Consider the following 27,769-nt stretch of genomic DNA (forward strand, 5'->3'; position numbering starts at 1 on the left):
TTCAAATTTTGGATGTCAAGTTTTGAGCAGAAGAACTTGGTCTTTTCAAAGGAAATTTGTAGGCCAACTTTTCCAGCACATTCGCTAAGGGTTTCAATTTGTTTGACGGCTGTGACTACATCATCTGTCAGTATGGCTAGGTCATCTGCAAAAGCGTCCGGCTCCATGGCTAAATGGTTAGCGTGCTGGCTTTTGGTTACAGGGGTCCCGGGTTCGATTCCCGGCAGGGTCGGGAATTTTAACCATCATTGGTTAATTTCCCTGGCAGGGGGGCTGGGTGTATGTGTTGTCTTCATCATCATTTAATCCTCATCACGACGCGCAGGTCGCCTACGGGAGTCAAATCAAAAGACCTGCACCTGGCCAGCCGAACCCGTACTGGGATCTCCCGGCACTAAAAGCCATACGCCATTTTATCTGCAAAAGCGAGGCAGGATATCTCAATACCGTCTCTGGGTCGTCCTAGTCATATGGGGCGCCAGTATCCCATGTCTTTCAATGCCTTCTCCCACTAGCGGACGACTTCGTCTAGGACCGGTTGAAAAAGAGCGGAGATGGCCGTCACCTTGTCGGACGCCAGTTTTAATAGGGAATGGTTCAGAGATCTCCCCCCATGAATTTAACTTTGGAGAGAGTGTCAGTGAGTCTTGCCTTGATGAGGTTGAGGGTCTTGTAGTCAAGCCTCAGTTCTTCAAGAATAACGAAGAGAAGACTGTCGATCAACCGAGTCGTACGCTTTCCTGAAGTCAACAAAAATGCAGATGACCGGTTTGTTCCTCAGTGCTTTGTATTTGAGTGTTGCCTTCAAGTTGAATATTTGTTCTGCACACGAGCGACCAGTGCGGAGGTGTTTCCCCTCTTCCACTAGCGAGTAGGAACTCCGAGTAAGCACTTCACTTGTATGCATATCTCCATTGTAGCGGCGATTAGGGAGGGGGGACGAGGGGGAGACCCCCATCTTGTGGAGAAAAAATACATTTTATTCTATTTTAGCCACCTGACTTCTTTAAGTTTCGAACAGACTGAAAAACCTAAAAGTTACTAAAAATCGCCTGAAACTAGAAATTATTTTAAAAAAAAAAGCAATTTGTACAATCCCTATTGTTTTTCACCTAATTCCTTCCTTTAATTTAATTATTATAAAAAATACTTCGCGGAAATTCGCAAAAAAATGCTCGTTGCGGCTAACCGATTCGTAAAATGCAGCAACGGGAAGTATGTGCTGTGAGAAAGGGTAGTAGGAGTATCTGTATATATTTTGCCAAGGTCATAGACACAAAGGTATGATTCACCCTCTTGCCGCGCGTTTTCGTCAGTCTGGCAGTCTCACTCAGTAAATATGTCTGTGTAATTCTACCTAGTGTCTGTTACTTTGTTAGTGTGTAGTCCAATACTAAATTAATTTTTAATTGTATAATCATGTCGTACTTCTATTTAACTGTAATCCATGTGTAATTATTGTCCCTTTGGTAGAAGTTTTATTGTCTGCCTGTCTGTCTGTCTGTCTGTCTGTCTGTCTGTCTGTCTGTCTGTCTGTCTGTCTGTTAGGCCATCAGGCCAGTGGCTGATTGGATTCTCAAACAGCACCACCAAAGGCTATGCAGCTATAGGAAAACCACAAAAAACCAACGGTAGCACCAAAATGAGGCGTACTAGGCAAGATGAGGAGTGAGGTAGTTTGCCATTGCTTTCCCGACTGGGCCAGAAAGTGCTACTGCAGCACGACTAACCCTATGAGCAACACCTTTCATAACACCCAGATGCACTAGTCGTGCTCTGAAAGTCATTACTCAGCACCACCCATACCCCAGCAGCTTCCATATTGTCACAGCCATGGATGAGACTGGGACTTCGGTGGAAGCTACACTTTGCTCTGGCCTGTGCCAAGAGATGGATGCAAAAGTACTGCATCAATCAAGAAATGACAGCAGGCAGAGTTTTACTGGAGGCCTATAGTACTAGCATTACCGCACTATATTTGGTAGACTCAACCTTTACGTTACTGTAGAAATTAGCTCAGACAGCATTAAAAATACCAGTTTGCAGCTTTAAAAAAATATGTTATGTCCACCACCCAACACTCCCTCCCTCCTTTATCCCTTAAAATCGGGTTTATTTAGTTGTCTATACATTTTTTGCCCCCCTACTTCTAACTCCCAATCGCCGTTACTGCATATCACCCCATATTTCTTCTAGACAAGTATCTTCCTCTATTCACTTCATGTGACCCCAACACTGAAGCCGGTTTATACGTACAGCTTCATCCAGCGAAATGTCTGGCTCCATGGCTAAATGGTTAGCGTGCAGGCTTTTTGTCAGAGGGTTCCGGGGTTTGATTCCCGGCAGAGTCGGGAATTTTAACCATAATTGGTTAATTCTCCTGGCCATATGTGGCTGTATGTGTCGTCTTCATTATCATTTCATCCTCATCACGACGCGCAGGTCACCTAAGGGAGTCAAATCAAAAGACCTGCACCACACCTACCCTGCGGCCACACGCCATTAAATATATATCCAGCGAAATTACTCCGAACTTATCCTGTTCAAGGTTAATAACTGATAGGTGATTTGTTAATTATGAATAACATAATAACATAATGTTTAGCATGCTTGCCTTTGGTCCAAGAGGTTCCGGATTCGATTCCCGGCCACATAGGGGATTTTAACATTCATTGGTTAATTCTAGTAGCTCGGGAGTCAGGGTGTGTGTGTGTGTGCGCCGTCTTCAGCATTAGAATTCATCATAGTTGGGCTGAGTCGTGGCAGGTTTGATCCTGGCTCAGTCCGGTGATATTTGAAGGTGCTCAAATACGTCAGCCTCGTGTCGGTAGATTTACAGACACGTAAGAGAACTCCTGAGGGACTAAATTCCGGCACCTCGGCGTCTCCGAAAACCGTAAAAGTAGTTAGTGGGGCGTAAAGCAAATAACATTATTATTAGCCCTATTCTCACAGACGCGCAAGTCGCCTATAAAGCGTCAACTCGAAAGACCTGCACTAGACCTTTCCGGAGGCCACACGTCGGTATATAACCCACTAGCATATTTGAAAGGTAATGTTTGTCATTGAACTGACAATGATCGGCCAAAATACATAACAGAGAAGACGGCTAATGAATTAATCAACTGAACTTGTATGTCCATTTTACTTATTAACTTCCTGCTTCCGTGAACATATGAGCTCTTTTGGAAGAAAAAAGATTTCATCATCACCATCATCGTCTGTTTACCCTCCAGGTTCGGTTTTTCCCTCGGACTCAGCGAGGGATCCCACCTCTACCGCCTCAAGGGCAGTGTCCTGGAGCTTCAGACTCTTGGTCGGGGGATACAACTGGGGAGTATGACCAGTACCTCGACCAGGCGGCCTCACCTGCTATGGTGAACAGGGGCCTTGTAGGGGGATGGGAAGATTGGAAGGGATAGGCAAGGATGAGGGAAGGAAGCGGCCGTGGCCTTAAGTTAGGTACCATCCCGGCATTCGCCTGGAGGTGAAGGGGGAAACCACGGAAAACCACTTCGAGGATGGCTGAGGTGGGAATCGAACCCACCTCTACTCAGTTGACCTCCCGAGGCTGAGTGGACCCCGTTCCAGCCCTCGTACCACTTTTCAAATTTCGTGGCAGAGCCGGGAATCGAACCCGGATCTCCGGGGGTGGCAGCTAATCACGCTATCCACTACACCACAGAGGCGGACAGAAAAAAGATTTACCGTATATAAACCTCAAACATGTAGGGAAATATCTCGATGGTGTAGTGAAAGTTTACAGTAAATGAAGCGAGATTGCGATTGCGATAGGCCGGCCAGTGAATGTTTAGCGGGCTTGATGCGAGGTCAGTGACCGGTATGTGTGCTTTAGTAGGAAGTAGTGATAGAACGGGAAGCGCGGAGTGGGTCAGCGCCCAATGAACCACAAAATGACCGTTCAGAGTGTGTGAAGGTTGTCAAGTACAAAACTACATTCTCGCTTAACCTTTTGCCGAACGATAGTGTAACGCAAGAACATCTTGTTGTTTGGAACATTAGTCCATACACTTGATGCAACTCTCCGTGTCAGCCTATCTTGCGATGACCTGCCCGGCTACATGGCTATATGGTTAGCGTGCTGGTTTTTGGTCACAGGGGTCCCGGGTTCGATTCCTGGCAGGGTCGAGAATTTTAACCACCATTGGTTAATTTCTCCGGCACGAGGGCTGGGTGTATGTGCCGTCTTAATCATCATTTCATCCTCATCATGACGCGCAGGTCGCCTACGTGCGTCAAATCGAAAGACCTGCATCTGGCGAGCCGAACATGTCCTCAGACACTCCCGGCACTAAAAGCCATACGCTATTTTATTTGTGCTAACCTCTTCATATCTCCTTAACTATTCCATCCAATATCTGTCATATTGATGTCTCGGCCTCCCAGTGACGAATTTAACATTTCTGCGTCCCGAGGCATACATTTTAAATGCCCTCCACCAATAAAAAACGATAATCCAGTATTTGAAATAACTATAGGATATAGCACACCATAAAAGTAATATTGAAAATATTAGACTATGCAAAAGCAAAGTGTTTGGAATCTGATAACTTAAAGATGAAAATAAACTAACCAACCAACCATAGTTCTTCTTTAGCCCCCAATCAAACAATACAGGAATGATGTATTATGATAGGATAATGCTTCCGTCACACCAAGGTCTCCGAACTTCCCAAGAAAATGTACAACCTGTAAAAGTGAAACAATTAGCTCCTCTACAGGACTAGTTTCATACAGGTGGTTAGCAAAGAAGGGGACACCGAGATACCTTTTACCAGTAGTGATATATCAAGAAAAAAGAATTGTCATATTGAAAGGCGATGAGGGTGACAAGTATTAAATGTATGATCCTTGGCTGTAAGACCACACAAGAGTTGTATTTTTCTAAGAATTAATAGCGAAAAATTAACCAAATTACTTCTAAACGTAAATATACAAAAGTACTATTGTAGAAATTAACAAAAATTAGTATTTACCAACATTTATCGCCCTCTAACGTCGCCACCCGTAGGGACGTGCCAAATGGGCCTATATTACAGCATAAATCCACCTCTGGGTTTCACTCTGACATTCTTAACCCGTACCATTCCCCCCCCCCCAAAAAAAACTGAACAACTCCTAGGTGTCTCAATATGCATCTTCTTCTACCGAGTGAGCTGGTTGCACGGTAAGATCCGTGCAATTATTAGCTTAAATTCGGGAGATAGTGGGTTTGAATCCCACCAGGCCTGAAGATTGTTTTCCGTAGTTTCCCATTTTTACATTGGGGGCTGCACCTTAATTAAGGCCATGGTCGCTTCCTTCCTCTTTTCTACTCGGTCGTCGTGAAAATCTGAGTTAATGCGACGTTAAAACTCTACCAAAAGGAACATCTCTTCTTCTGGCCGAATTTCACCAAATCGTTCTTCTCTCAATAACTGAATTCACTGTCTCGTCATTTGTGATCCTATACACTCATCTTACCTTCCCTATTGTACTGTAGCTTGACATTTCAAAGACTTCTATTCTGTTTCTTTCTGCACCAGCCGCTGTCCATGTTTAACTTCCATACAACACGCAGAAGTCCTCGAAAACATCTTTCTAATAGGTATGCATGTTCATTTTTGAAGTGAACAAATCTGTTTCTTACGAAAGGCTTTCCTAGCTTGGGCTAACCGTCATTTCATATCCTTCTCACTTCCACCATCAGTCATTATTGTACTGCTTCTTTCAAGACTTCCTAATCTGGTATTTCTTGCATCACTCGACCTCATTCCGTTCTCTCTTTTAGACTTACTTATGTTTCCATAAGCATGACGCGCGTGAAATGTGGACTCGGGATATCTTATTCAAACGCTGGAAGTAATGGACATGAAATTAGCGAGAAAATGATTGCTAGCACAAACAATTGGGAACAACGGCAGGAGGGTACTCCGAATGAGGAGATAAGAGCTATTTAGGAATAAACTTGATGGATGAACTGTACTTATAAACTGGCTACGTTGGTGGGGTCATGTGAGGCAAGATAGGAGAATAATGGTTTCGTCCATGGATGATAGGAGAACTGGAGGGAGACCGAGGCGACGATGGTTAGACCCGGTTTTTAATTATCTAATGATGAGAAGTATGGAATTGAACGAGGCCTCAGTGCTAGTTAGAAATAGAGGATTGTGGAGGCGTTCGGTTAATTCACAGAGGTTTGCAGACTGAACGATGAGAGGCATAACAATAATGAATATGTATGGAAAGGGTCAGGAAGGGTCAGGAACACTAAGGGGTAGACAAACAACATTTAAAGAGTGAGGGCGGTGGGAAAATACCCTACAGCCTTTCCTCGCTATTTTCATAGATTCTTATCATTGAATTCTGATCGTTGTTCAGACTGTAGGTGTCCTTTCTTTCTCTGTACTTGATTTAAATCACTTTCAGAAACTCTACCATCTCGTTGCTATATTATCTTCAAATGATGAATGATACTTTATAATAAAAAAATGCTAAAGATGTGAAACCAAAATAATAAATACATTGCTCTGAAAAGTACATCTTCGACTAAATATTTGAAAAATTGTTTGAGGCTCTCTAATTCTATGCTAAAGGTTGTAACTGTTCGCTCTCCTAAGCTTCTCATTAGAGGAGACGAAAGTTAATACCTGGGGACACATGAATATAAATATAAACTATGTGTGGCTTGCCCGCAAATTGGCACGCAAATAGAATTAATTATCATTCCATGGTTTCCCATTTCTCTATGCAATGTTTGGACGCCAGCGTTACAGTTTTAAACAAAACTGTAAAGCAAAATTTATATTTACTAGCATAGAGACTTATACTTAAATCACAGGGGTAGGATTTTAAATAATTAACCATTAAGTGTCGCTTAAGAAAGAAAATTTACGCAATATAACATACAAATGAATTTATTATACAAAAATGAGATGAATCGGAAAAGTTCCTTTAAGCGTGGAGGGATTTAAGAATTTACGTTACTGAAATTAACTGTTGCTTGCTTTATCTAATTGAAGCTCACCAATTGCAGCTTCCGTTGAGGTCATCTATTTTCCGTGGTTACTCGTTCCCCTCTTCTCGTTGTAGAATTGGCTCCATGGACGTCCTTCCTTCTGTGATGTGATTTGGGCTATCTGGACTAGCACTCCCTAATTGCCTAGTCTTTAAATTAGACATTGGCCCTATACTTGTGAAAATTGATCAGCGTTGATCGTAGGAGGAGAAAATTCAGATATATGAATTTTTCCATGTTCGCAGAAATCTCAATCCAACTTAGCTAATATACTGATACTATACAGACTTGTACCAAATGCCATGGACTTGAACTAAACGTAGTTCTTCGTCCAGAATAATTACTGAATATTTCACAAGCCGTAAGCTTGTTTCGTCTCACGCAGATCCGACAGCATCACAGCAGCTAAGCACTGTGTTGAAGCGACAACACACTGTACGAAAATAACTGTCACCAAGTGACCACTCACTGTCTCAAGAATAATAAAGTAGTTGACGTTCTGGTAGTGATGTGTGTGTGACTCGAGGGTTGCTCCGCGTTAGACAGTATATCACCGGGCTCTCCCCACTCTTGATAACCGCTCAAAAACAAATCTCAATATAACGAAGCATCTGATTCGTAGATCGCATTATCATCTCCCTCTCTTCATTCTTGACAAGTCCAGTAGGCGTGGCGATGATGTAGAATCCAAGCTTGCTAGCCTTGCACGCGGGGCGCTATGTAATACCTTTGCTCATGAGTTTAACACAGTGACTCATCCAACTTCCCCGCTTCAAGAATAACTTTTCCGTGTACACAAGTAGAGATGAAATGGCAACAACTTTGTCTCAACATTGACCATATTTACAGTACATAATGAATTCCTACCCTACATAATATAATAATATTTAGATAATAAATGATGTTATAATATATACAATATGATTCCAAAAGCCTTACTTACAAATGATTGAAGTTAAATTAATATATCTTTATGAATAATTGCCGATGGCGGATAATCTTGATATCGAGTGATATCGCGTAAAAGTATGGCTGGAGAAGCCTGGACGGTTACAAGGTTCTGAAATTGAAATTTGGCGCCGTCAGTTGACATTTAAACGTGCTTAAATGCGTGAGACACATGCCAGTAGATTTTCTAGCACGTTCAAAAGATCCCCGACATTCCGGTGCCCCTTAAAATAATCTGTAGTATTTAAAATACAAGGAACACTAATCAAATATAAAAATGAATAATTGAACAAAGTTTTCAGTTCATTTGGTAGCTTATTTTCGCCTGTACGTTCATTTTCCATTTAGCCTCCTTTCTATATTCAATTCCAGGGCTCAGAACTTGTGAGAACTTGTTAATAGGCTGATTATCGCACTGTTTCTACGTATTTATGACAGGTCACCATCCATCATCTTTCCTTCCAGCCTCGTTCGACCAACTCTTGTTTTTTCCCTACATCGGCGTATTAGGTTTGCGTGGGCTTTAGCTTTCATTTCTGCACCTTTCCTGACCCTTCTCTCTCTTTATCCAATATCCCCATTCTTCGAGAGCTTGAACGCTATTCTTTCTCCTTCGGTGAAAGTTGCGAATGATTGATAATATTGTGTTTTGTCTTCTAATGCAACATTCATCTCTACCAGAACATCATGCACCCTCAACTTGATCACTGCAGCGTTCCACAAAGAGTTTAAAATCATTATTGTTATAAAATCTCTCTCTCTCTCTCTCTCTGTTTCTGTATGTGTGTGAGAGAGACAAAGAGAAACAGAGAGAGAAATCTGTCTGTTCTATGGACAGCAATTTTATGAAAATGCGTGTTTCTTCTCCGCTGTCAGAAAGTATGTTCACTTGGTACAGTATGTGAGTTAATTACTAAATTTCCAACCATTTAAACAAGATGTTATGTTACATATAATGCATATTTTGCCTGTTATTTTGATAAGCATAATATTTCAGAGTTCGCCTCGGTGGTGTAATGGTTAGCGTGATTAGCTGCCAACCCCGGAGGCCCGGGTTCGATTCCCGGCTCTGCCACGAAATTTGAAAAGTGGAACGAGGGCTCAGCCCTCGGGAGACCAACTGAGTAGAAGTGGGTTCGATTCCCACCTCAGCCATCCTGGAAGTGGTTTTCCGTGGTTTCCCACTTCTCCAGGCAAATACCGGGATGGTATCTAACTTAAGGCCACGGCCGCTTCCTTCCATCTTCCTTGTCTATCCTTTCCAATCTTCCCATCCACAAGGCCCCTGTTCAGCACAGCAGGTGAGGCCGCTTGGGTGAGGTACTGGTCATCCTTCCCAGTTGTATCCCATACCCAAATTCTCATTCTCCAGGACTATGCCCTTGAGGCGATATTTCCGAATAATATGTTCCATCGAGTCAGTCTTCAAACTTGGCAACACTGATTGAAGCTAACGCACAACGCAAGATAATATTAAACGTAAATGCTCGAAGTGTCTCTATACAGAAACTGTTTGGTGAATTTTCAAACACCAAGCTCGATAGCTGCAGTCGCTTAAGTGCAGTCAGTATCCAGTAATCGGGAGATCGTGGATTCGAGCCCTACTGTCGACAGCCCTGAATATGGTTTTCCGTGGTTTCCCATTTTCACACCAGGCAAATGCCGGGGCTGTACCTTAATTAAGGCCACGGCCGCATCCTTCCACTTCCTAGGCATTTCCCATCCCATCGTCGCCATAAGACCTATCTGTGTCGGTGCGACGTAAAGCAAAAAAAAAAAAAAAAGTATTTTCAAACAGTAACTTTGCACAGTTCTCCTTACATTTGTGCGAAGCAGTTTTAGTGGCAGACTTTCCATTTTGAAAACTCACCAACACCACCCTCCGAAATTTCATTGAGCAGTATCCAATCTACTATTCGTAAAAATTATGTCAAACAGTCTTACGATCTTACCAGCCCCACGGTGTAATGGTAGCGTGACTGCCTCTTACACGGAGGCCCCGGGTTTGATTCCCGGCCAGGTCAAGGATTTTTACCTGGATCTGAGGGTTGGTTCGAGATCCAATCAGACTACGTGATTACAATTGAGGAGCTATCTGACGGTGAGATGGCGGCCCCGCTCTGGAAAGTCAAAAATACGACCGAGAGGATTCGTCGATCTGACCACACGACACCTCATAATCTGCAGGTCTTAGGGCTGATCAGTGGTCTCTTGGTAGGTCATGGGCCTTCGGGCTGTTGCGCCATGAAGTTTGGTTTGGTTTGGTTTGGTTTGGTTTGGTTTGGTTTGGTTTGGTGTTATGATCTTACAAATGAAAATATTAAAGAGCAGATCGGAAATAATTTTGTGTGGGTGTCAAGGAAATGGTAAACTTATTCATATTAAATGAAACTGCTTTTGGAATGCAAAATATTGTGTATAGAAAGTAATTCATGTTTCACATTCTTTACCACTTGAACATTTTTCATAAGAAGTATATCTAGGAGTGGGATTGGTCGGCGAGTGTTCAGTTTTGTAACTCTCGTATAGTTATAAATCATATTCATTTTAGAATTGCAGTGTCGTTTTACTTAATTCAAAGGGTCGTTGTTTTAAAGGACAAAACAACGAAGTCATCAGCCCTTAATTTGATCTCTCTATATGTTTAAAGCTATTAATATGTTTTGTGCGCCTTGACCTGATTCAATACAACTTGTACTGTGTTCTCAGATGTGTCCAGTTATCGAGTCTGCAACATCCAAGTTGGCAGAAGGGGTTCAACCAAGTTGTCAAATAGACAGTGACTAGAATATTACTTTTGCCCAGCTTCCGCAAGTAACAAGAAATGTCTCCTTGAATATACTTTGTATAGTTGTTAACTATTGAAAAATAAATATGTTACAAAAACCTTTTCAGTTTATCTTTATGAAGCTTTTGATAATGTATCCTGCATCTTACTTCGATCCTTTTCCACCTCCATAGCCACGAGTATTTTATGAGGACTCCAAACCTCATGGTGGATGTTTCGATTCTGGGCCACAGAAACTATGAGTAGTATAATACAGGGATTCGGCGGCCACCTCCACCTGGGGCTCCCAGAGGCCACCTCCACCTCCACCTCAGCCAGAGGCCTCCCAGATGCCTCCTCCACCTCCACCTCAGCCAGAGGCCTCCCAGATGCCTCCTCCACCTCCACCACAGCCAGAGGCCTCCCAGAGGTCTCCTCCACCTCCCGCGGGAAATTTGAATTTGTAAACAAAGCCACGTGCTTTTTGACAGCTGTCATCGACAACAACGCATCGCTAACCTCAGTACTGCCATCTTGACGGGCCTAAACCTCAGTAGTACCAACTTAACCTAACTAGCGCGAGGTAAACAAAGCCACGTGCTTTTTGACAGCCACGTGCATTTTTGACAGCTATCATCCGCCATCTTTAAACCACAGAGCACTGTGCTGCCCTCTTTATCGTAGTAGATGTAAAATTCGTCACCTGTCACCGGCAGTGCTGCCATCTTGGTGGGCCTAAACCTTAGTGGTGCCAACTTAACCTCACTAGCGTGTGGTAAACAAAGCCACGTGCTTTTTTGACAGCCACGTGCTTTTTTGACAGCTGTCATCCGCCATCTTTAAACCACAGAGCACTGTGCTGCCCTCTTTATCGTAGTAGATGTAAAATTCGTCACCTGTCACCGGCAGTGCTGCCATCTTGGTGGGCCTAAACCTTAGTGCTACCAACTTAACCTCACTAGCTCGAGATAAACAAAGCCACGTGCTTTTTTGACAGCTGTCATCCGCCATCTTTAAACTACAGAGCACTGTGCTGTCCTCTTTATCGTAGTAGATGTAAAATTCGTCACCTGTTACCGGCAGTGCTGCCATCTTGACGGGCCTAAACCTCAGTGCTACCAACTTAACCTCACTAGCTCGAGATAAACAAAGCCACGTGCTTTTTTGACAGCCATGTGCTTTTTTGACAGCTGTCATCCGCCATCTTTAAACTACAGAGCACTGTGCCGCCCTCTTTATCGCAGTAGATGTAAAATTCGTCACCTGTCATCGGCAGTGCTGCCATCTTGGCGGGTCTAAACCTTAGTGCTACCAACTTAACCTCACTAGCGTGTAGTAAACAAAGCTACGTGCAGCTGTCAACCGCCATCTTTAATCACCGTGCTGCCCTCTATGTGGTGGCGGCAAATTCCACGTGCTCTTGTTTGGAAACAAAGCCACATGCAGCTGTCATCCGCCATCTTTAATCACCGTGCTGCCCTCTTTAGCTACTTACCTTTGAAATGTGGTGGCGGTAAATTCTACGTGCTTTACAAACCTATATGCTTTTCTGACAGCTGTCATCCGCCCAGCAATTCTCTTTCTATATAGTAATTTCATGTGGCTATTTCTAGCCAAGTGCAGTCTAAAAACAAATCCTGGTCTTGTTGTATCAGGAAGGGTAACTGGCTAAATCCCGGTCTTTCAGCGTCAGGAAGGGCAACCGGTCGAAGACAATAGTGTATGATGTAAGAGGCTAGATACTGCTTTGAGCATCTAGCTGTAAAACCCCGATTCTCGTGTTTAAGGCATAGCTTTATCGAACATACAACGCAATCTTGCACATATCGCGTACCTACATGTTTATACTTGAACACATACTGCTGTTCATAGTTCGATATTGTAGAACACTGCATTGCAAGACTAGAATCAAACATTTTGAGGAAAAAAAATTCTGTTCTCAACATACTTACCGAACTAGACGATACTATACTTACGAATCTGCTCATCACCTCACCTTCTTTCTTGCTTTTCTTCTATGAGTAATAAACAAAAACTCTATCTTGCAAATAAGGAGCGGGAGGAAGGTAATACCTAACCTAAAATAAAAGAATATGCCAATTCTACATTATTTCCTTACATCTTGTATGTACAAGTTTTATCTCGAATCGTTTTACCCTAGTGATGTTTGCGTACTTCTCGATGCAATTCTTGAATGTACAAGTTTAAACTTGCCATACTACTCTCTCAGCGTACCTCTCCCTACAATATGTACAGTGAATTGTGATGTAAGACAGCGTAACGTAAGTACACACCTCTAGCATAATGTTTACATCTGCTTTATGTAAAGTAGTACCGATCAATACTACTATGCCCCCAGGCTAGAGTGTTGGTAGAATTTGGAATGACAAACCGTTTGCAATCATCGCTATTAAGGGCTACCTTACTAATTAAATGAGTGTACAACTGGTGCTTCTTGCTTCTAATGACAGACATTTGCTTATGCAAAACAGTTGGATTACTTTTAATGCAATTGTTATAGTTTTCAAAACTTAGCTGATTCTGAACGACATTCTTTTTAACCCCCTTCAATCTCTTTATTTGTAATTCATTTAAGAGTTTTATGCAATATGACTTGGATTTAGTACCTACAAATGAATCGATAATATTCCCAGCACATTCATCTTTCATTTTACCTAGAACCTTTTTGTTCACTAGCGGTAGATGATATTGATTATTTGCAGGATAGTTACTTGTATCAAACCTACCCAAGTCTGGCTTTATATCATTGTAATAGTCATCAGTTTTGATTTGGTAAATAAACGAATCGGTATCTGTGTAGAGCAATTGCGCATTATGCAAGTACTTCTTCATCATATAATCGTAATGGAATTCATTCTTGAGTGTTTTAGCCAATTCAAGTACTGCAAAGCCGACGTAGGTAGGTTTGTCATACTTAACCTTAACACGATTCATCTGTATAATAACTAAATTCTCATGTATGATGGTGCAGCTGTGGAAATTTAGTTTACTTATTAAATAGTTAGCACCATACCTTTTCTTAATATTTTCCCAGTTTGTAATCAATTTTACATCAACGCGTTTGTCAACATTTTCCATAGTCTTACCAAACACACTGTTATTCATGAGCTTGTAGAAATCTTTTTCAAACTCGTTAACCGCATTCGTTCTTAAATTATTGTTCAGATCGATATATGGCTTTAGCCACGGTGACTGATTAAATTCTAGTACGCGATGAATTTTGGATAACTTCAAACCATGCTGCAAACACTGTTTTAAATTTCGGTAATGAATGATATACTTAGATTTATCGCATAAATTAGCAATGAGCATTTTCGTCGTTGATGCGATGTACGGGGGCTTCATATTTTCAGGGCAGAACGGTAGGGTATTATGAGAAGTGTGTAACTCTTTAGGATACTGTAAGTCAACTTCGAGGAAATAGCCTTTATCAGCTTCATCGCCTAGGGCGTGCAGCTGTAAAGCATCAATTTCGCGCTGCGTTAGCCAGCGGAAACCACTCACAGGTAGATGCTGACTCATCGCCCACCCATACTGATTATTAGCATCGAGGTAAACGATATACTGAGATTCCTGACTAGAATCGAAACTCGGCATGTACTTATTATTTGCCTTCGAATACCGCCTACTACACTGACTTAGACCGCCTCGAATAGATGATTTTATAAAGTGCACCATATCAATATCAGTTAGCAGTTCCAAATTCACCTGCGTGTATTTTAACATCGCGTCCCAACTTAACCCAGGTGCGGTGAAATACTGACATGGGTCAAGGCTGTAGGTTTTCTTGCAAACACAGCGAAAATTTTCAAAAACATCAGCTAACAAAAGTACATCTGTCTTTAAATATAAATCAGAGTATTCACCCAGCGTTTGAATGTGGAACTGCTCCCAGATATGTTGTGCATGTAAATAGTCATCATCACTAATATCCGCTGAATTCAGCGATCTGTAAAAGGATTGTTTCGATGGTAAAGCACGTTCTTCGAGGCGTTCTAAGCAGTCGAGATATTCGTAACAAAAAACACCCTTACGCCGAAGTAAATTAAACTGCGCTTCTTCGGGAAAAACGCGTCGAATTTCCGTAAATTGTTCAGGCTGTAAATGACTAGAAAGTTTATCGAGGCTACTCGCCATAAAGCGAAACGAGCCAAGGAATCTCAGTTTTATAGAATGCTCAGCATCTACTTTTACAGACTTTGCAAACGCAATGTACCGCTCTTTATTCTGAGGGATTATATCTACTTTTTCATCTGAAGCTCCAAATTGTGAAATGATGAAATGAGAGTCGTAACCAGATAAGTTATGAAAAATTGCTGGGATAAATTTAGGAACTCTGTACTTAAGATTACAGCTATAATGAGCGGCACATCTGTAGAAACCAGTTAAATGATCATGATCAAAAACTTTAGGGTCATTTTCGGAAAATTCCCCATCACAAATGCTACACTTTGTAGCACGTTCATGATCTTTTAACTGAATTTCGGTGAGTGGTTTCATAGGAATATTACTATTCAGAATACGACCAAGACGAACTGCATCACTTTCAAGTCTTTCTAAAAATACTTTAGCAGCATCATGTCCTCGATACAGCTCTAACTTGTTAAGCGTACTATCGTAACTACACTTGATGTAATACGCGAAGCTATACGGGATATGCATGTGCGTAGTATTAGTGAAAGAGTTGTCAGGATTAGGTGAGCATGTGTTGCATGGCGTGAGGATGGCTTCAAAGTCTGCATAAATCACGAACGGTACCCACATCTGCTTGTGAAAATTTGTAAATTTTAAAACATTATTGCCTGTAGTAGGTATCTCTGTACGTACATGATTGCAGTCATTCTTGGAATGCTTCGTTAACTGATCTTCAGTTCTAAAATACTGCAAGCATCCATCACATAGCCACTTTTTACACCTTTCTTTGGACAACTGACTACCAACAAGTCTACTCAGATTTTTAATCCAGCAAAAGTGGCTATTCTCACTGTTTTCAATATAGAGTAAGTTAACATGAGTACTCTTCTTATGATACAGACTTTTTCTCTACACCATACACATTAATGCTAATGTTATTTAGTTCCCCAAAGCGCTTAATATCCTTTATCTGCACAGGAAATTCTATACTATCGAAATTTAGTGTGGATACGATGATGTTCTCTTAGCTACGTCTGATTTCGCAGGATTTAAAGCCGACATCACCGCCCATGCAAAACGTGCTTCATCATTGTTTTGGATGTTTACAACAGCTTCTTTTCGCTGAATCCATGTCGGCAGCTCGATGTACGATGAACCTCGCAGTGGATTGTACTTATTGATGTTAACTTCTAGATACAGTATTTCAACTAAAGCCCACCCTGATTCCTTTTCCTGAAATTCCTCGCTCTTAGTTGAAATAATGTTAGAGACATCCCTAAGTACATCACCAAAATTAGTCGACTCACTTATGACAAAATTCTTCGTATTAAATGATTTAATGTCCGTTATTTCGGATTCATCCGTGCTTTTAATGTACAAGGCGAAAAGTTCAAAATTAACTTTAAATAAACTATGATTGGACAAAGATTTAGCAAGAAGCTGTTGTACATCCGGTTGAACGCAATTTAAAAAGTTTGAAGTGCTCTGAAACTTTTGACTGGTGCGAATTCGGTAACTAGCAAACCTACTTTTAAATGCTGTATTAATTTCCTCGATGTTTGCGTTACTACCACTTCTACACGCATTATTTTTATGTGCATTACTCCGTAAGTGTCCCTGAAAATGCGAAGATGGTACATCGGTGTTACAGTGCTCGCAGTGAATAGTTTGAAGTTCATTTCTCCTAGGTTTTTTACTACTAGTACTTTCTACAGCTACATCAGTAGCTGCACGCTTTTTCCCTACTACTACCTGAGGGCAAGTAGATATTTGATGTACCTCTGCTAAGTGAGCCTGATATTGCTCTACATTAGCGAAGTACAGCCCGCAAACATCACATAAAGCAGATGTTATGCTAGGATGTTTTGATTTCATATGGCGCATGAAGTTATCTCGCCTTGTAAACGATGCCTCACACTGCTCGCAGGTGAACGTAGTAGACGCTTCTCTATGTTTCATTTTTAAATGTCGTGTAAGGGCATCTCGTCTTGTAAAAGTTACATCGCACTGCGAGCAGGGAAACATCTGAAAAGAGAACAACCAATAGAGATTAGCCTAAAGTTGCGATGTTCAACCTATAGAGGTCGGACATGACTGTGAGTTTGAAATTATACGATTAACCTCTTCTATGGCATGCGGATTAAAGAAAATAACTATTTATCAATAGACTAAAGTTACGATGTTTTAGAAGAAACCAAGTTTCAGCCTGCTGAGGTCAGACATAGCTATGTGCGTGTTTGAAATTATAAATTTAACCTCGTCTATAGCATGAGGATTGAAGAGAACGACTATTTGTCAATAGGCTAAAGTTACGATGTTTTAGAAGAAACCAAGTTTCAGCCTGCTGAGGACAGACATAGCTATGTGTGTGTTTGAAATTATAAAATTAAACTCTCTATAGCATGAGGATTGAAGAGAACGACTAAAGTTACGATGTTTTAGAAGAAACCAAGTAGTTTCAGCCTGTTGAGGACAGACATAGCTATGTGTGCGTGTTTGAAATTATAAGATTAACCTCGTCTATAGCATGAGGATTGTAGAGAACAACTATTTATCAATAGACTAAAGTTACGATGTTTTAGAAGAAACCAAGTTTCAGCCTGCTGAGGTCAGACATAGCTATGTGTGCGTGTTTGAAATTATAAAATTAACCTCGTCTATAGCATGAGGATTGAAGAGAACGACTATTTATCCATAGACTAAAGTTACGATGTTTTAGAAGAAACCAAGTTTCAACGTATAGAGGTCGGACATTGCTGTGAGTTTGAAATTATAAGATTAACCTCTTCTATGACATGCAGATTAAAGAAAATAACTATTTGTCAATAGACTAAAGTTACGATGTTTCAGAAGAAATCAAGTTTCAGCCTGCTGAGGTCAGACATAGCTATGTGTGTGTTTGAAATTATAAAATTAACCTCCCTATAGCATGAGGATTGAAGAGAACGACTAAAGTTACGATGTTTTAGAAGAAACCAAGTTTCAGCCTGCTGAGGTCAGACATAGCTATGTGCGTGTTTGAAATTATAAATTTAACCTCGTCAATAGCATGAGGATTAAAGAAAATGACTATTTATCAATAGACTAAAGTTACGATGTTTTAGAAGAAACCAAGTTTCAACGAATAGAGGTCAGACATACCTTAAAATCTTCGCGCTGCAAACTGTTACTCGGATGAATAAAATGCGTGCGTTCAAACCTGAAACTCGAATGATAATATTCTGGTCGTGCCTAAAAAGAAAAGAACAAACATATATGAATGTAGTGTAGGGTGTATCAGCTAGCCTAGTTATCTTTACAACTCAAAGTTCGAAAACATACCTTAAAATGAATGTGCTGCAGACTGTTACTTGGATAAATAAAATACGTACATTCAAGCCTGAAACTCGAATGATAATATTCTGGTCGAATCTAAAAAGAAAAGAACAAACATATATGAATGTAGTGTAGGGTGTATCAGCTAGCCTAGTTATCTTTACAACTCAAAGTTCGAAAACATACCTTAAAAAATGCACGTGCTGCAGACTGTTACTCGGATGAATAAAATGCGTACTTTCAAGCCTGTAACTCGAATGGTACCTAAAAAAGAAAAGAACAAACATATATGAATGTAGATGTCTATTACCTAGCGTAGAAGTTGCTTTCAAACAGTAACTAACAGTTCTAGCTTACCTTAAGATAAAGGCTGAAGAATAATATTCACAGCAGACAGTACTTAGACGGGAGATGTGTACGTGATAAACGCATACAGAGAAATGTGAGCGCTTCACGCAGACTGCAGCGAGTCAATATGCTGCTTGTTACCAAGCGGATGTGAAAATCGCTGACAACTGCAGTACAGTCGGAACGAAGTGTTTATGCAACAATAGCTCTCCTGCAGTCCCGCAGGCTGACGTATTTAAGCCGGAATCGAACCTCCTGTTGATACCGAGGTGTCAGAATTTAAGAGTTCTGCAGCGGATCGAGCCTTGGAAAGTTAGCGCGCGATCCTCGACTTCTGGACTTAAACGGGAGGGTACTAACCTACATCCGCGGTATTCCTTACCTGTAGGCACTTAAAGGTATTGAGCTGAAACTACATTTAGCTAGATCATGTTATGACGATCGCGCAGGCCCCTCGCCTAGCATTTGCTATTTTTTACGGCTTCTAGTTCGAACCCGCTATCTTCCGAAGTAGCGAGAATGATTGAAGAGTGTTGAGGGTGATTCATTTGTCGGATGGAGGCGTTAAGCTGTGTGCAGGCTTCTTCGGTAGGAGTAGGCTATGTGCCGGTACCGGGACATCTAGTTATCGATTTAAAATCCTAGTCAGGAAGGGCAACCGGTCGTAAAACTATGGTGTATGATCTAAGAGGCGGGGTGTGCAAAAAAGCCAGCAATAAGTAAGGGCTGTTGATGGGGGCGTTAAACCTTGTGCAGGCTCCTTCGAAAATGATTTTGAGTACAAGACGTTGATGGTGATTCATCTGTCGGATGGAGGCATTAAGCCTTGTGCAGGCTTCTTCGGTAGGAGTAGGCTATGTGCCGGTACCGGGACATCTAGTTATCGATTTTAAATCCTAGTCAGGAAGGGCAACCGGTCGTAAAACTAAGGTGTATTATCTAAGAGGCGGGGTGTGCAAAAAAGCCAGCAATAAGTAAGGGCTGTTGATGGGGGCGTTAAACCTTGTGCAGGCTCCTTCGAAAATGATTTTGAGTACAAGACGTTGATGGTGATTCATCTGTCGGATGGAGGCATTAAGCCTTGTGCAGGCTTCTTCGGTAGGAGTAGGCTATGTGCCGGTACCGGGATATCTAGTTATAAAACCCGCTATAACTAATTTATCACGTATACTGCGATTTAAAATCCTAGTCAGGAAGGGCAACCGGTCGTAAAACTATAGTGTAAAAGTTTCAACATATAGAGATCAGACATGGTTGTAAGTTTGAAATTATAAGATTGACCTCTTCTATAGCATGAGGATTGAAGAGAACAACTATTTATCAATAGACTAAAGTTGCAATGTTCGGAAGAAACCAAGTTTCAACCTACTGAGGTCGGACATTGTCGTGAGTTTTACTAAGCTAAGTCTACATCTACAGTACCCCCCCCCCCCTACCTGTTAGCAACAACACGAAACGCTGAGGTACCGAAATATACAAGTTCTACAAGCTGACGTATTTGTACTATGATTGAACGGGGAGGTTTGAGCTCAGCTCGAGAAGCTGCTAATAATTTTATTGCGTACTGTACGCGTGTAGCGGACTTCGTACCCTGCTGAGGCAAACATATTCCAGGTAGGAGCTAGCGAGCCGGATGCAGCGTGCGTGCGCGCGTGTGTGTAGGCATGCTTCAAAAACACATCCCAGATATTTTTTTCCTCGTTCTAGAGTCTGCTTATTCTAAATCCGGTGTTTACCCTTCCTGATGTAACAAGACTAGGATTTATTTTTTAGACTGCACTTGGCTAGAAATAGCTACATAAAATTATTATATAGAAAGAGAATTGCCGGCTCCTACAGTTTGGTTTAGTGTGCCTGCCTCTCACCCGGCAGTCTCGGGTTCGATTCTCTTGGGGTTAAAATATGTTTTACAGAGCTTAAATCGCAAGAATCCGTTTTACGATCGATTGCACTTCCTGATGCAAAACTGGGAGTATCTAGCCTCTTACATCATACACTATTGTTTTCGACCGGTTGCCCTTCCTGACGTCAAAGAACTCGGATTAAGAATCTGTTTTACAACTTCTAACACGAGAATCGGGGATTTACAGCTAGATGCTCTTCTTAGATTTTAAATCGCTGTATCACGAACTATTGTTTTACAGTCGGATGCCCTTCCTGACGCGAAACTAAGATTTTAAATCAGAAGAATTTGTTTTAAGACTAGTTGCCCTTCCTAACGCAAAACTAGTAGTATCTATCCTCTTACATCATACACTATTGTCTTCGACCGGCTGCCCTTCCTGACGTCAAAGAACTGGGATTAAGAATCTGTTTTACAACTTCTAACACGAGAATCGGGGATTTACAGCTAGATGCTCTTCTTAGATTTTAAATCACTGTATCACGAACTATTGTTTTACAGCCGGATGCCCTTCCTGACGCGAAACTAAGATTTTAAATCAGAAGAATTTGTTTTAAGACTAGTTGCCCTTCCTAACGCAAAACTAGTAGTATCTAGCCTCTTACATCATACACTATTGTCTTCGACCGGCTGCCCTTCCTGACGTCAAAGAACTGGGATTAAGAATCTGTTTTACAACTTCTAACACGAGAATCGGGGATTTACAGCTAGATGCTCTTCTTAGATTTTAAATCGCTGTATCACGAACTATTGTTTTAGAGTCGGATGCCCTTTCTGACGCAAAACTAAGATTTTAAGTCAGAAGAATTTGTTTTAAGACTAGTTGCCCTTCCTGACGCAAAACTAGCAGTATCTAGCCTCTTACATCATACACTATTGTTTTCGACCGGCTGCCCTTCCTGACGTCAAAGAACTCGGATTAGGAATCTGTTTTACAACTTCTAACACGAGAATCGGGGATTTACAGTTAGATGCTCTTCTTAGATTTTAAATCACTGTATCACGAACTATTGTTTAGCCGGATGCCCTTCCTGACGCAAAACTAAGATTTTTAAATCGCAAGAATTTGTTGAGTTGCCCTTCCTAACGCAAAACTAGCAGTATCTAGCCTCTTACATCATACACTATTGTCTTCGACAGGTTGCCCTTCCTGACGCTGAAAGACCGGGATTTAGCCAGTTACCCTTCCTGATACAACAAGACTAGGATTTTTTTTTTAGACTGCACTTGGCTAGAAATAGCCACATGAAATTATTATATAGAAAGAGAATTGCTGGGCGGATGACAGCTGTCAGAAAAGCATATAGGTTTGTAAAGCACGTAGAATTTACCGCCACCACATTTCAAAGGTAAGTAGCTAAAGAGGGCAGCACGGTGATTAAAGATGGCGGATGACAGCTGCATGTGGCTTTGTTTCCAAACAAGAGCACGTGGAATTTGCCGCCACCACATAGAGGGCAGCACGGTAATTAAAGATGGCGGTTGACAGCTGCACGTAGCTTTGTTTACTACACGCTAGTGAGGTTAAGTTGGTAGCACTAAGGTTTAGACCCGCCAAGATGGCAGCACTGCCGATGACAGGTGACGAATTTTACATCTACTGCGATAAAGAGGGCGGCACAGTGCTCTGTAGTTTAAAGATGGCGGATGACAGCTGTCAAAAAAGCACATGGCTGTCAAAAAAGCACGTGGCTTTGTTTATCTCGAGCTAGTGAGGTTAAGTTGGTAGCACTGAGGTTTAGGCCCGTCACGATGGCAGCACTGCCGGTGACAGGTGACGAATTTTACATCTACTACGTGTGCCATTTCACTGTAATGAGAAGTTACAATCGTAAGGAGAACAAAGATGAGACCCATGTATCTTGGAATAATTAACGCCGAAAGATCTAAATCATGTGGCATATGAAGGCAAAAGTGCGCACATCAAGTGGGAGAGTGGAAGAAGTGAGATCCGGAAGGCAGTGAAAAGGATCGAACGGGAATATTGTTACTAACAATTATAAAAAAAACAACAACGAAAAAACAACGAGATTGGATTGCTACCATAAAATACGCGAATTGGAGAAAGAAGTAACTGCATCAGAATATTAAAGACGGCATAATAAGGAATCAATTTCGCGGGATAGAGAAGAAATTTGAGAAGCTACATTGAGGACTGAACTAGGAATTAATAAGTTCATTCAGCGATTTTCAAGGGAAGTGAGAAGAAGAAGTCAAGTAGCAAGTTTACGTCACCGCAGTCCTTGCTGACGTACTTCACGGTGACGAAAGTAAAGGGTTACCAAGGGAATCCTACAGTAAATTGAGATATACTGAAGAAGAGAACTAATCATTTCAAATCCTAAAATTTACATCAACTTAAGGAGAGATTCGTCTAGTAAATCAGCTCTTTCAGAGGAAACAATCTTCATAGTAGATAGTTTCTCATAGCCATCTTCGATGGAAATGCTAATTAATCTCGTATGCCATTCTGTTCAGACTAGACCACGGATGAACATGGAGCTCTAAGAAGATGGTAAGCCAAACTGCCCAAATGGATGCCGCAGGATGACATTGCCGATTGAGATGACCGAGTCCAGAGAAGGAATATGTGAATATTTCCCGTCCATCCAGGGAAATAAATAGCGACGTTCCAATATGTCCTACCAGCTGGACATATGACGGCGATTGGAGCTGCTGAATTCAGATAAGTTTTACCTTTTAAATCAGTATCATAATGTTTGTATTCAACTGTAAATGTAGCATCGTTTATTAGTTTATTAGGTGCGAAGTGACTAAACGAGAAGAGTGGTGTGATGAATCAGAATGAAGGTAGATAGGTAGTTTTCGGATGTGCATAACAAATCCCTAACTAGGTGGTTATTCAGTGATAAAAGCCTACGTTCGGAATATAATCCGTTTAGTGTGGAATTCTGAGTTAATCAAAGTGATAGTAAGTCGTATGGTACACAATAGAGCGATATAGGTACATGTATACGTTGGTTATAGTCAATGAGTGCCATGTAGGATATGCTTGCTAGGTAGACACATCTGTTTATGATGAATGATGATTATGACTGAATGGAGGTCATGGTATTTGGAAATGTGTCCGGGAGCTGTAATTAAAAGAAAGGCCACAAAAGTAAGATATGAACCCGTGTTAGTAAGGAGACAGATTATGGTTGTGAAAATATAATAGTAATATTTTAAGAGAAGTTGATGCATGATTGATGATTTAGAATAATGATGATTATTAATTCTTCACGAGGATGAACACGGTGATGTGGCTAGGTGCTCAACGGTTTTCATGCAGAGTTTTTGCTAATTAGGAAGTGAATAGGTAGCAATTGCATGTTTTGTTGATCTCACGAGCAAGCATGTAGAAAAACAAGTAGATCTGAGTGACATCTGTTAGCCAAAACGCTCACTTGGTTGTATCGACAACATTTCAGTCTGAAGGACGAACCGTACACATGTGCTGTCACAAAGTCTTCTTAATACCAATTGATTCTCAGACGAGAAGAACGTAGTAATTTCTTAGGCGACATCCCATCACTGATGACCAAATGGAAATATAAGCATGTTTTTCAACGATCAAGTTTTCACACTATGCACCACTCTTGATGACAGTATCAGATAAGTATAGTAGGGTAGTCATTAACAGGTATGATATCGCACCTATGTTTAGCTTAAGATGATGAAAGTGCTTAGACCTTTAAATGTTTATATGTCTTACTGGTTCTGATTGAATTTTATGAGAACTATATTGATTTGAATGGGAAACTTATCGGAATTCATGCAGAATAAATGACCTTAGGCGAAGAAGCATGAATATTCGACATCCAAGTAATCAAATTTTCCATGATCAATGATCCCTATCCAACATTGTGATGTGATTATATATGGTAACATTTGGGAACTATCCTTCCAATTTAGCACCCATAGGTATTTATGAGTATGTTGAAGGACAGAATTATTCTGTGGTTGTAAATGAATATGAGCTCCGAGGGAGAGCCAATAGTTGATTAAAACCTCACATATGGTAAGAAAGATACCAAGTCTTGAAATATGATAATAAGTTTTAAATGCGTCCTGGATACCATGAGAAAGAGACCCTCAATCTATATTTTGCGTATTGAAACGCATATTGTAAATATTTCTTTTCTTTGTTAAGGTGCACCTAAGCTAATAGTTTTTCTTCTTGTTACCCAAACCAGTACTTAGTTTTTCTGGTTACCCAGACGGATAATATTTACTTTATTACCCAAACGGATATTAACTATGCAATTAAGTTTATCTTTAGTTATTCAAGGAAGTTTCAGTTATTTATACGGATCTTTAACTACTCGTATTAGGAAAGCTTTTACTAATTTAAGTATTCAAACATTTAATTTCGTTTCAATCCATTAATTGAGCGTTTCATTTCAGTTTAATTATTATTTTAAGAGTCTGTGAGGGAAATGAGACGTTTTCTTTAGACTTATGAATTGTAATTTTTACGAGCTTGAGTATATTAGGATTCAACTTAGTGCTAGCCTATACAGAACTCAATCTCTTGCCATAATTTGCAATCTGTTCCTGATTTTTTTTTTTTGTGGACGATTATGATTTGAGCACTCAGAGCAATGAATTCCTGAAGATCTGTTATAGATGATGACGAAGTCGAATAACATTTACTTTAGAATGCGTAGAGGGCGCTGGGTGTGTCAAATACCAGGAGATTTCCATGAATATTACTTACACATATTTGCACGATACCGCCTTTCTTTTCTGCGATTCTTCTTTCCATCCAGAAACATGGAAATATTGAAAGGAGGAGAGATATAGCGCAATTTAAAGAAAAGGGAATGAGTGATTAGATATTGAATGGATAAAATAGAAAATTTTATTAGGATAAGTCCAAGTTCCCTCGAAGTAGGCCAAGGGAACAATCTCCCATACTATTTCCTCGACCACATTTTTTTTATGGAGGATAGTCTAATGTGCGAATGCTGGATTGAAATATTGTTATAATAAATAAATGTAGAAATATGAATCAGTTCTTTCAATGTGTTGGTAGTATAGTGACCTAGATTTAAGTCAATGAGAGCGATGACATCTTGATAATATAAGAAGTAGTGTATGCAGCACCTGAAGATCGTTTCTATAGATAATTTAAATCTTACGTGGCTCCGCATGGAATATCTTTCTCTGATTTGGAACTCAACACCCGAACTATCGAACTATTTAGTTGAAGATTATAATTAAGCTAGCCTGAATATTATGCGTCCTTTCAATGAGCCGGGAACGGCGCATACGATAAAGAGGGCAGCACAGTGCTCTGTAGTTTAAAGATGGCGGATGACAGCTGTCAAAAAAGCACGTGGCTTTGTTTATCTCGAGCTAGTGAGGTTAAGTTGGTAGCACTAAGGTTTAGGCCCACCAAGATGGCAGCACTGCCGGTGACAGTTGACGAATTTTACATCTACTACGATAAAGAGGGCAGCACAGTGCTCTGTGGTTTAAAGATGGCGGATGACAGCTGTTAAAAAAGCACGTGGCTGTCAAAAAAGCACGTGGCTTTGTTTACCACACGCTAGTGAGGTTAAGTTGGCACCACTAAGGTTTAGGCCCACCAAGATGGCAGCACTGCCGGTGACAGGTGACGAATTTTACATCTACTACGATAAAGAGGGCAGCACAGTGCTCTGTGGTTTAAAGATGGCGGATGACAGCTGTCAAAAATGCACGTGGCTGTCAAAAAGCACGTGGCTTTGTTTACCTCGCGCTAGTTAGGTTAAGTTGGTACTACTGAGGTTTAGGCCCGTCAAGATGGCAGTACTGAGGTTAGCGATGCGTTGTTGTCGATGACAGCTGTCAAAAAGCACGTGGCTTTGTTTACAAATTCAAATTTCCCGCGGGAGGTGGAGGAGACCTCTGGGAGGCCTCTGGCTGTGGTGGAGGTGGAGGAGGCATCTGGGAGGCCTCTGGCTGAGGTGGAGGTGGAGGAGGCATCTGGGAGGCCTCTGGCTGAGGTGGAGGTGGAGGTGGCCTCTGGGAGCCCGAGGTGGAGGTGGCCGCCGAATCCCTGTATTATACTACTACTATGGATGCCACGTATGATGTGGTTTTGATCAGATTTACACACACACACACACACACACACACACACACACTAAATACAGTGTAGTGCTTGAAGTTATGCGACACTTAAGGATTTCCCAGCCGTAAAATAATTACACTGGCAGCTAGGCTAACGGCACTACAATAACACAGTTAATAGCTCAAATTTGTTCTAGAAATAGACTGCATTACAAATTCCAAGGGTGAAGCAATATAGAGCTTTTGGTACCATCCAATTTCCGATCCTTGGCAGTATTGCTTTGCTACATTTAGGGTATTTAGGGTATACCGTATCACGAAAGAATATCCTCCTCTGTCTTCCTAGACCCTTAATCCTTGTTATTGCCATTATTGTGGTGGTGGTGGTGGTGGTGGTGGTGGTGGTGGTGGTGGTGGTGGTTATTGTTTTAAGCGGAAGTACAACTGGGCAACCATCCTCTATGAACGCAAATCAGAGAGAAGAAATGAAAGAGGTCCGACACTTAAAAAAATAAAGGTATCGACAAAAGAAAGGAAAAAAGGCCTCGAAACCCTGATACCGTCGGGATCAGAAAAGAAGAAGAGTTGAACAATGGAGGTCTGATAGTAAAGCCGAAGATGAGGAGCCTGACACAAGTAAGTGGAAGCAATGCCGGACTAAGCTAGGGTTGTCGTGGTCGCCAACCGACGCTCCCAAGTCGAGAGCAACCTGGTCCCCTTTTTTAAGTCACCTCTTAGGACAGGCGGGGGATACTACGGATGTGCCATTATTGTAATTTGGGTATCATCAGCCGTTTATACTATACTAGCAGGATACCCGTGCTTCGCTACGGTATTATAATGAAATTTATAATTGAATGCTTAACGTTTTATATATAATCTGCCGAAATTCGCGATCTAACTCGTTTTCTGAGAGAATCCGCCAAAATTCGTGATCTGACTCGTTTTCCTGAGAGATTACGGCAAATTTCCTCCCATTTTTAATCTTTCTTTCCAGCAATCGATTTCGTACTTCCCGGGATAGTTCTAGGTATTCCACCCGGCCAGTTGGGTCCCTAAATCTTTGCCATCTTTCCCTATAAGCATTTCAGTATGGATAAAATCCTTGAGGATATCCGGCGTGGTGTCGTCTTGGGAGCCTTGGCGGTACTGAACCCGCGGCCGGACTGCAATAGCAGTCATTACCCGGCCAGGGCCCATTTCCAGCGCGGTCCACACATTTTAACGAAGGTAAAGAACATTATTATTATTATTA

The 27,769-nt window shown here is 41.3% G+C and overlaps 1 protein-coding gene across 1 annotated transcript in view; it reads left to right on the top strand.

Annotated features, from left to right (window-relative positions):
- Nucleotides 1-10,742, top strand: part of LOC137498265 (vascular endothelial growth factor A-like) — a 191,484-nt gene extending 180,742 nt beyond the window's left edge. The window contains exon 7 of the mRNA XM_068225780.1: nt 10,676-10,742. Coding sequence (XP_068081881.1) covers nt 10,676-10,742 — 67 coding nt within the window. The remainder of the gene's footprint in view (nt 1-10,675) is intronic.
- Nucleotides 10,743-27,769: the final 17,027 nt, after the last annotated feature.

This window comes from Anabrus simplex, chromosome 1 (assembly GCF_040414725.1).
Source record: "Anabrus simplex isolate iqAnaSimp1 chromosome 1, ASM4041472v1, whole genome shotgun sequence".
In the NCBI taxonomy this organism is placed as follows: domain Eukaryota; kingdom Metazoa; phylum Arthropoda; class Insecta; order Orthoptera; family Tettigoniidae; genus Anabrus; species Anabrus simplex.